Raw genomic sequence first — 11,214 nt, forward strand, 5'->3', positions numbered from 1 at the left:
ATAAAATAGTTTAGAATAGTACAAAATTACTTAAAACAAGATAAATTGTTTGTATGCTTGCAATATCTAAACACCAATCCCCGACAACGATGCCATCTTGTTGGAATCTCTTTAGTTAGGGTAATTATTTTTGTATCATCTCCACATGGATTAGTGTGATATCATCGTCGTTCTACAATTAATATTGTTATAAGGACACGTTTAAAAAGGGTTTTCGATTGTGAAAAGAAACACTTGCTCTAAAATGTAACAACAGTAAATGATTAAAAAATTATCGGATAAAGAAACATGTCAGGATTAGACTTTGTTAAACTTTTTCATATGTATTCAACCAATCTAGTATATGAACATAGTTATTAATCACTATAATAACGTATCACTCTTTAACACCACTTATGTTTAACCGGTGTTATGAGTTTTTAACTATATTGTTTAATCGATGATCTCTCAACCGATTAAGCAATAAAATAACATTAAGACTTGATACTCGTGAATATTAAACCCTAAATCTATGTCTAGAGTTTGTTCTTTGATAGATGATGATCTTAGGTCAAGGTGTGAAAGATAATTCTCAATAATAGTTCAAACCATAAAAGAAAACATATAAACAAAGATACATCTATATTGATTTATAACTAGTTCATATAACAAGGATTAAAAGAAATACATATTAGTATGGTTAATTACATCTAATTCGGACACAAAAGATTTAGCTACAAATCATCATGGTAGCTTGATTCACAAGAAAAGCGAAGAGATGAATAAGCATCAACAATGATTTCCCGAGTATTGATGCTTATCCAACTTCGATTCTCCAATTTTTGAGTTTCTCTGAGTTTTTGGTGTATTTGGTTCCCAAAGTTGGTGTCTAACCCTAAAAATATGAAGTGAGGGAGCTTTTATACAAGCACAAAAAACTCAGGCTGTGATAAGCCCTATCAGACCGCGCTTAGCGCGATTAGAGGATAAAAAGTATCAAACCCTCTTAAGTGGCGCTTAACGCCCTAGACCGCGCTTAACGCAATACCTTATGTCCAGAAAAACTGGGATATGCTATGTTTACACATAGGATGAGAGATTGACTTGCAAATCTAATGAGTTAAGCTAATAAGTGTCACTAAATTATACAAATAATCAACACAATTTATCCCTTACCAGCAGGTTTCAAAAAATGTGTTTCAAAACATTGAGTGTATGTCAACAATGCAAGCATACACATTCGAGTCGTTAAATGCTTTTATATGGATGACTTATTGATTGTAATGTAGATAAAGCATAAATAAAAAGGGTCAAGATAAAACTGATGCAGGAATTTAAAATGTCTGAACTAAGGAACTTGTCTTATTTTTTATGCCCTACAAGGGTATATACAATGTATGAATTGGAAAATCAAGAAGTTGACTCTGAGATTGCGAAAGTGTCTTAAAGTCTACTAAAAAGTACTTTACTATTAAAAGGGTTTTCTAAATAGAAAACATATGCTGCAAAAATAGGTATCTCGTGGATTTAGAATCCGGTAATGCACCCATGAAAGTGCACATTATGACTAGTTTTAGCATTCTCTACAAAACTAAAGTTCTCGTTAAAATCAATATGAAACTTATATGAGTGAAGTTGGGTAAGCATAGTCAAAGTCTCCTACCCTTATTTTTCTCGTAACCATACTGGATTATTCAACATCTTAGATATGCACTGAAATAATAGAATCCGGTAATTCAAAACTTGGTCCATATGGACGATATTTTCACTACTTCGAAATTTGCGTACGCCTGTGGCGTATCAAATAGAGGTGCAAACTCAAATCTTAACTGGGAAAGCTCCCGAAGAGTGTTCCTAAATTATTCTTAAATATGTCACCACAAGTGTTATCTAGGATTTCATCTTGAACCTCCATCCATCTGACACTTAATCCAATAATAACTTGGAAATTTTCAATTAACTTGTAGGATAGGTACGGTCGGAGGTTGATATTTGATGTCAATGCATTTAATAATTGTAAACTCATAAGTTGAAGAAACACACATGCCCCTTGAAAGAAGTATTGTCATATAGACCAAATATTTAACATGAAGAATGTATATATCAAAATCAATGTTACCACTTTGAAACCATAATCACTTCTTATATGTCAAATTTTTCAAAGAATTATTAAGATAAGAGTCATGATCAAATTCTGAATTTGAAAGCTTCAACTTCTACCAATAAATTTAAATAACTTTTACTAATTAATTCTATTAATATTTAATATTTCTAAAAAAAACTTAAAATGTTAAAAAATATATGGAATCCATATTTTATTAATTGAAGTTAAAATAAAAAAAAATGTTTAAAGTTATTTAAATAAAAAATGGCCACTTTTCTATTTCTTGGAGTAGGGTTCAAAAGAATAGTCAAATATGTAATTTGACAACCACTTGAGAATCACTTGGAGCATAGTATAGTAGGGTTGAGAAGAATAGTCAAATATGTAATTTGACAACCACTTGAGAATCACAAGAAGCTTTTAGAAAGAGACCCCACAATTCAATTCAAATGGCATTGTTGATCTCCATATTACAATTAAATCTTGCAATCAAGGTTTTGGACTAGTCTAGTCTACCACATTTTGTTTATCTTTATAAATATGTAATTTATAAAAATAAAAAAATAAAAAAAATTATTTTTAAGTTACACATATATATCTAAACAATTCATACATTTTAATATTTTTTATAATATTAATACCATAAGTTATTTATTATTATTTATTTATTTACAATAAGTAGTTAAAATACAATTAAAAAATAACTGGTTTTCTTTATTTTATCTAATTCACGAAATTGATTACTCTATTTTAAATTTAAACAGTTTTGATTCTCTCTCATACTTTTGTATTTAAAATTAACGATGTTTTAATTTTTATAAATAATTTTTTTTATGAAACATGATAAATTATCATATATAAATATATTGTAGAATTTTATAAATAAAATATTAATTAAAAAATGAATATTTCATTAATTTTTTATGAAAAAATATGAGAGAAAATCTAAAACTGTTCGAATTTAAAATATGAAAATTAATTTTGTGAATCAGATAAAATTGGAGGAGCAAAACTTTAATTTAATCAAAATAATTAATTAAACTTTACAACAATAAAAAATTAAACAAATACGATAAGATATAAATTTAATAAATACGAGACAATATAAAGATAAGATTGGATTAACATAAAGACAAGTCATTAATACAAAATCTTTATTAAAAAATAGTTAACTAATTATTTTTTAAAATCAGAAAATAAGATAAATTTTACATTTACAAATCATACATATTCAAAAAAAATATTAATCACCTTAAATAACAACACATAATTATAAAAAAAAATTGTTATATTAAAAAAAAAATTCAACAAACAAAAATATTAATTTATAAATACATTAATAATAATAGTAGCAATATGTCCTAAAAATAAGTTAAATATTCGCATCCTATATTATAGAAATAAAAATAATACTAAAAAATTTTTTTTTAAATGTATTTGGGGCATGATGGATAACTTGAGCCATAACTTACTTATTTTAAGGAGGTTATTTATCCACTCCATAGAATGAGAATGTATCTACTCAAAACTCAAAATTATCTTCTTCAATTTTAAAGATGCATCTTCAGACGCGTCTATTTTACACATTAATTATTTTTTTTAGTGATTCACTCCATTTTAGACAAAAGTATTTCAAAAGTGTATCTATATAAATTCGTATTGGATGATTCCGTAAATACATCTTCGAAATAATCCCTGAATTCATTTCCAGGCTAAGGAAGACATGTTGTGTGTCTTGAAATTTATATATGTTCATAATTTGATCGAGCAATAATAAAAATTGAAACAATAATCAATTAATCAAAAAGACAAATAAATACAAAAGTTATAATCATACATAAATTGTTTAGATAATTCAAATAATACAAACATTACCAAACTACAAATAAATATAAACTAATATAAATTAAACTATTTTGGATAGAGAATCACATGCTCCTCTTTTGCCTCCTGTTTTTAAAGGCATTTCGTGCCTCAACTAAAATGACTTGTAAGGTAGCATGAGTATAATTGCCTTTTTCAATATCTCCTCTTTCTATAGCATCTCTAGCCAGGGTCACAACACACCGATAGACCGACAACACCTTATGGGTGTGGTCATTCATAACATGCTCATCTTCCAATATCTTCTGATGAGCCGATCTAGGTGGGTCTTCTAAATCATTTGATGTTATGTAAGGATGTGACACATTATAGAACCACTTGATATATCTTAATACAAAAGCCCAGGGATTGGGAGATGACACACTACGTGCATCTTGTGGAACGAGGTGATTAGGGAAATTATCTAGTATGACATCAATATCTTTGCGGCGGACTTTCAGATGACCATACACAAAGGGATGTCTATGAATAAACTGAAGATATCCAAAATGGCGCATGATCCGCTTAGGGAGATGTGGATACATCAGACGTGACCCACAAGTCAACCATCCAGAGTAGAAAGATATGTAGTTCAAAGGATGCGTCTGACAGTGAGCGTCGTACAGGCGGTAACATATGTCATTTATTGTAGTGCGATCAATAAACACTCAAAACAACTATATCGCCTGATTTATTCTAAGGGAGATATAAGAGAAAACATGTGGTTAATCCTCAATGTAGGTATCATCTTCTGCCCTTCCGGATATGCAAGAAAAGTGAGATATGAATCTTGCCTGAAAATTATTCAGATAAAATATTAGTAACAAATATAAAATATAAGTAAAAAAGATAAGATATAAGTAAGAGTAAAATATAAGTAAGAAAGATAAAATATATTACCGTAATCAGCGACATGCTTCATGTCATCTATTTCGTCTTCCAAAGACAAGACTCACTCAGCTTCAAGTACAAATAAACTAAGCAAGTCGCCCCCAGTTGTACTCGTAGATCCCCTATAAGTCGACGAAGTATGACACATAAACTACATGGATGTAGGTTCTACTTGTGTCCATAAACATGGTTGTGCCTACCAATTATAAGAGGTATGACTTTAATACACACTTTTGTGGAAAAGTAACTATGCATCATCACCTTCGGTCTCCACTATTGCATCCAGGTGGTATTCTCTCAAGAAAATAAAATGTAGCAATTGTGCCTCCTGTGGCATCCATCTCTATTTGGGTGTCACCTGAGTCAGCTTCCAAATAGTTCACCATCAAATCCTGTGATTCATCTCTAGAAATCCTGGAGTGGTTCAGTAATCTTTCCATGATCAAAAGATGTATGAGACATGAGACGTCATCAAGGGTGATGCATAATTCACTAATAAGAGTATGAAAAAATGATATCTCCGAGTTCCATCTCTCCACAAAAGCAACCAACATGTCATGGTTCACAGTCTTATAACTAGTGACACGCAAACCTTGCAGCCTAGATAACTGCAATACATCATGAAACCGTGACTCTTCATGTGGAAGATTCAAAATCTTTCTACTGTGGTTTATGGTTTTTAGTGTTTCACGAACATGTAAAAAATACTTTAGGAGCTTAGTCTCAACATTAGTAAAAGGAAAAAAAATGCTAAAATAATGAGATGTTTATGCTACATGTCCTTCCCACACAAACCTAGCAATATGATCGACATTGAGAGTAAGTAGGGATGTGTCGATGGGGCCTCCTTGAAAAGCATCAAGAACGACAACAATTGTCGGTTTCTCATGTTGGGCTTTATGAGCTTCCAGGGCAACAGGAGAAACTTACCTCTTGGAGGATGATGTCGGAGACAATTGAGCATGGGAAGCCAATGCTTCCTGATCAAATGATGGTTGCAAGGGTGTGCCCATCTCCCAAAAAATCGATATATGTTGGGCCATTAGATCGTGCCTCAATCTATCAAGGTTATAAGTCATTGTACCTATAACACAACCCGAAAATCACATTATTTCAAACAATTCAAAACCAAACTAGACAACTTCGGAGATGTATTTCCATAGTTGAGTAATTTGTATTCCGGAATAAAACCAAATATACATCTTTATAAGTTCATTAATCAAATTTTGAGGAAAAAAACCATGATACATCTTTAGAATTTCTGAAATATGGATAACAAAGTACCCAACTTCCCATATACCTTAACATTTAGCAAATGTGTATGCATGTTTAAATTCACAACCAATAGTGATTATTACTACATCCTAATGGACCTAATATAACCTAATAAGTAATACACGCATAACATTTTTTTAAAAATTAGAGCAAACGGACCAAACATGATGATTTTGGGAAGCTTGAATATGTAATTCACTCAAAAGATGGAAGGGTGAACTTTCTGGCACAAGGTATATCAGTTAAATTCTGTCTGAAGAGGCATCTTCGTAAAGTCCATATCTTTTAAAATCAGGATTATTACATAGTTATATTTACGGTATACACACGAATATGCATCTCTGAAATAAAATTTTAACATAAAGATGTCTCATTTATTAGATACTTAAACTTGTAAAGTTTTAATAGGTCTCGAAATTCATCTCCAAAATTGAGAAACATGATTTTTCACAACTCTTAGCCAACACCCCATAGAGTGTACAAAGGATCCCCTATTTTAATTGTCTCTACTGTGTATCTTAATTTTGTCCTTTTTTTTTACTAGATCAAACTCAATCTATAGTTTGTACACCTCTAAACTGTATGAATTCAAAGCCTAAACCAGTATCTTGAATTCCAGATCTATAACTCATTTCTTACCAATTTTTTAACATTCATTTAAAATACTCTTTTGATTTACATCATGTGATGGAACTGCGGTTTCCTGCAATCAAAATCCCTTATAGTTACATATTTAAGCGTTGCGGTTTCTCACAGTCAAAATCACTTCAAATATTGATAGTCGTCTCATTAAAATCGAACAATTATAATTTAAAATTTAAAAATTTAAAAATATGAAATAAAAACATTTTTTAATCGTACAATCAAAATCAAACAATTTATAAAATCCTCCATGCGTGAATACCGCAAAAAATCACCCAGTGTATTCAGCTATGAGCATAAAAAAACATAAAATATACATATTTTATACAGAAATTTTGTCAACCTCAAAAATTATCTTAAACTATTTACAAGTATATACCAAAACTATTCAAAAAGAAAATTTGGCCAAAATAAATAATTGAATTTTGCTCTATTTTAATATTATGCATTTAAACCAAAAAAAAAAGTTAGATCCTTGACTTGCAGATCCATTTCAGGGCTAGCTCATCGATCATCTCTCACTAATTGACCTGTTTTAAGCATAGAAAAGAAGTAAATTATTTACTTTACTCCCACATACACCTGATCAATTATGAAACTGGTAAAAAAACACATATAACCTAATAGCCTATAAACACCTACACCCAACCTGACACGTCGACATCGATAATAATTTAAAAAATTAATTTTAATCAGTGTTGGTCAGACACACCTTTTTTTCAAAAGTGTCGGTGTTACATAGTAGATAACACTAACTTTTCACCAAACAAAACATTTTCCTTTATATACAGATTTATTTTCACATGCCTTGTGTTACAAGAAAACAACTGAAAGCAATTCATGCAAACCTTCTTACAAGATAGTCTTCTAATATCCTAAACTATTACATATACTCTAGCTGCTGCTAAATTTCTTGATGCTTTCGGTCTTGAGATCTTCATCAAATTAACTTGTAACATGGTATGCTCTCATTTGTTTATTAGCCTCAAATGAGATCGTATATCGGTAGCAACACGACGATCGGGGCAGACCATAGATCGAAAACACCTTCCACCGTTCTACATTTTAAGCCATATATAAGCGATTAAGGTAACTAACTAACTAACTTGTTATTAATTACCTGAGCATGTCTCCCGTGGGCAATTTGAGGCCGCTTAACGCCGGAGAAATGCTAAAAGTGTTGCCGTTGCAGTCGTTATTATAAAATGAAGGATGTCCAAGAGGCATAGGCCTGTCTGGAATTTGAGGAACTTCGATATCGCCTTCCAACATCTTCAAAGCATCTGAAATAGTCGGTCTCAAAGCGACCATTACATGAGAACACAGAATTCCAACCAGCAAAAACCTTTCCATTATGCTCTTTGGATTCGAACTAGTATTGTTTTCGTCTTTCAAAAGAGAAGCATCCAAAGCCTCGTCTATTTTCCCCGATTTCACCAACGACCAAGCCCAATCTGTAATCAAGAACGCCCGCGGCGATCCTGACGAAGACAAATCAAGAGCCTTCCTCCCGCACATTATCTCCAAAACAACCACGCCAAAGCTATACACATCACTCTTCTCCGTCAGTTGACCATAAAGCGCGTATTCCGGCGCAAGGTATCCATGAGTCCCCGCCACCCTAGTAGTGAGATGAGACTGACCCTCCCTGCTTTGCTTCGCAAGTCCGAAATCGGCAACTCTTGCCCTCATATCTTCATCAAGTAGAATATTAGTAGCTTTGATATCCCTATGATAGATTGCAGGCTTGACTCCGTAGTGCAAATAAGCCAAACCTTTCGCTACATCCAAGATTATGTTTTTCCTTAGAGGCCAAGTCAACAATTTGTTCGGTTTCGAAGGATCCTTCGACACAAAAAGATGATCTTCGAGGTTTCCATTCGGCATGTAATCGTAAACAAGATATCTTTGACTTCCTCTATCACCATAATTCTCACTCTCATCAACCACACAACAACCTCTAAGAGGCAACAAATTCCTATGCTTAAGATTACTAATAATCTCGACTTCATTACAAAACTCGACATCCCCTTGAAAATCGGATTCTAAAACCCGCTTAACCGCAACAACAGATCCATCAGCCAAAGTTCCTTTGAAAACCAAACCAAACCCACCTCTCCCTATGAAATTCTTGGATGAAAAATTATCAGTTGCTTTCTCAAGTTCCGGAATTTTGTACCAAATCGACCCGGTATTCGGTCTCAACCTACGGCGAGAGCCTTGTTCCTCGGGATCAAAATCAAATTGAAAAGTTTCAAGCTTTCTCTTCCTCATACGTTTCCTATCATACCAAACATATAAACCCAACAAAGAACTCATAACAAACAACGCAACACCAGCTCCGGTTAACCCGAACACAAGACCCTGATGATTCTTCGAACCAGAACCAGTTTGTGTATAAACAGGTAAACTAAAAGCACATGTAACAGCACCATTACTTTCAGGTCCAAACTCATTCACAATTCCAGCAGCATAAAGAATTGCAAAGTAAAAACAACTCAACGAATGAGAAGAATTACCATCAATCGAAACAAGCTTCTGCTTAACCTGTAAACCAGCAGCTAAACAGACATCACACTGAGAAAGATCAGTTAGATCTGGTTTACAAGCAGAGTTGAGATTGGTGTTCTGACCCAACTTCTCATTCCAATCATGAACAGTTTCAATACCTGCACATATGTTAGGAGAGATAACAAATTGAAGAGGGTCAAAACAAGAGTTGACAAGGTTTTTCGAAAGTGATAAAGAATTGAGCTTTGATTGAAAATCTTTCATGCATGAAATTGAAGTTTGAAGGTCTTGGAGATTGAACTGTGAGGTTTCTTTTAGATGTTGCGCAAATCCTATTCCAAAGAGAGACAAAAGTGATATGCAACAATTGCTTGTGTTTGAAACTTGTTTTGATGATAAAGGCTCTAGATTTTGACAAGCTGAAGAGTTCCAATGGATTCTTAGGACATAGTTAAGATCCATAGGACATGATGATGATGATGATGATGGAGAAGGAGTAGGAGCTGCTGAAATACTCATCAAACTCATCATCATGTTGATACATAGAAAGAAAGGAAACACAACAACAATCTTCATCTTTTGATTGTGTTGTGTTTTTCACCCTTGTTTGAGACAAGGTTATATGTTTTTTTTGTTGTTGAAAAGTTTCTTTTTTTGTGGATGGTGATGATTGATGAGTCAAAAGAGGAAAAGGGGTGAGTGAAGAAAAAAATGGAGAATCTAGAAGAGAAAGTGAGGTAAAGGATGAAAATAATGGAGTTGAGAAATGAAAATGGAATCAAATCAATGAACAATAAACAAGGTTTTGGTCAAAATGTGATAATTTTCGATTTTAGTATCATTGTTTTGTGGCTGCTGGTGTTGTGTTAGGTGTGTATGTGTGTGTCTTGTCTATGGGTTGTTTAACTGACTTTTCAATATGGGAGAGTGAGCACCACGCGCTTTATCAACTTGGATATTGTTTTATTTATTTTTGTTTGTTTGTAATCATTTTGTTATTATTATATAGGGAGGTAAAGTAAAATATAAACTTCACTATCAAAATAGTAATGGAAGACTTCACAAGGTACTTCTTTTATAAATAAAAAAATCAAATGTTATTGTTAGAGATGTTTATTTGGAAGGCTTTCAACCCATAAAAAAATAAATGGTTAATCCTAATTTTGTATTCTAAAGAGAAAATTAAAGAACAAAATATATAAAAAAAAACTTAAAAATTATATATATATATATATATATATATATATATATATATATATATATATATAAATTAAAATGTTATATTATTTAATTAAATATTCACTTTTAAATTCCTTAGTTGTGTATTTAAGTCATAGGTTATAATTAATCAATTAATATTTTGTTGTCAACTTAATAATTAGTGTTATAGTGAATCAAATATGTTGCTTTAATCTTATATTCAAAGAAAAAATATAAGTCATAGTTTAAGGTGTGTGTACAAGTTTTAAAAGATATTAGATGGAAGATTGAGGATGATATGAGGGTTAATCTTTTTTTTGTTAGATCGGTGAATTTCAATGAAGCACCATTTTTTCTTCAATTTGGTAGTTACTACCCTCAAGTTAAGGTTAAAGACATGGTTAATAAAAAAGTGAAAGGGAAGTGGAACTTAGAGTTGTTTAAGAATTGGTTTATTGGAGAACTCGTTAATTGTATTATAATTATCCCTCTCCCTTTTCCAGAAGATGGTATTGATAAGCTTAGGATGGAAGGATTATGATGACAAAGAGTTTAATGTGAATAATGCATATAATTATTTTTCTCTTCATTTGAATTTAGGGGAAATAGATAGGGATTGGAATGATATCTAGTAAAGGAAAGACCCCAACTGAATCCAAACTTTCACTTGATTTTATGTTTTATGAAATACTTTTACTTAACGTCGGTAGCAGGTGGAATCCAACTTTCTTTAGAAACCGTAAATGGTG

At 31.9% G+C, this 11,214-nt stretch overlaps 1 protein-coding gene across 1 annotated transcript; it reads right to left on the reverse strand.

Moving 5' to 3' along the window:
• Positions 1 to 7,013: 7,013 nt before the first annotated feature.
• LOC127085639 (probable receptor-like protein kinase At1g11050) lies at positions 7,014 to 10,150 on the reverse strand. Its single transcript, XM_051026135.1, has 2 exons — positions 7,875 to 10,150; positions 7,014 to 7,284 (listed from the first exon to the last, which is right to left on the reverse strand). Exons 1-2 carry the CDS (start codon positions 9,839 to 9,841, stop codon positions 7,266 to 7,268), a joined length of 1,986 nt encoding a protein of 661 aa, XP_050882092.1. The 5' UTR covers positions 9,842 to 10,150; the 3' UTR covers positions 7,014 to 7,265.
• Between the last annotated feature and the right edge of the window lie 1,064 nt (positions 10,151 to 11,214).

This window comes from Lathyrus oleraceus, chromosome 1 (assembly GCF_024323335.1).
Source record: "Lathyrus oleraceus cultivar Zhongwan6 chromosome 1, CAAS_Psat_ZW6_1.0, whole genome shotgun sequence".
NCBI lineage: Eukaryota > Viridiplantae > Streptophyta > Magnoliopsida > Fabales > Fabaceae > Lathyrus > Lathyrus oleraceus.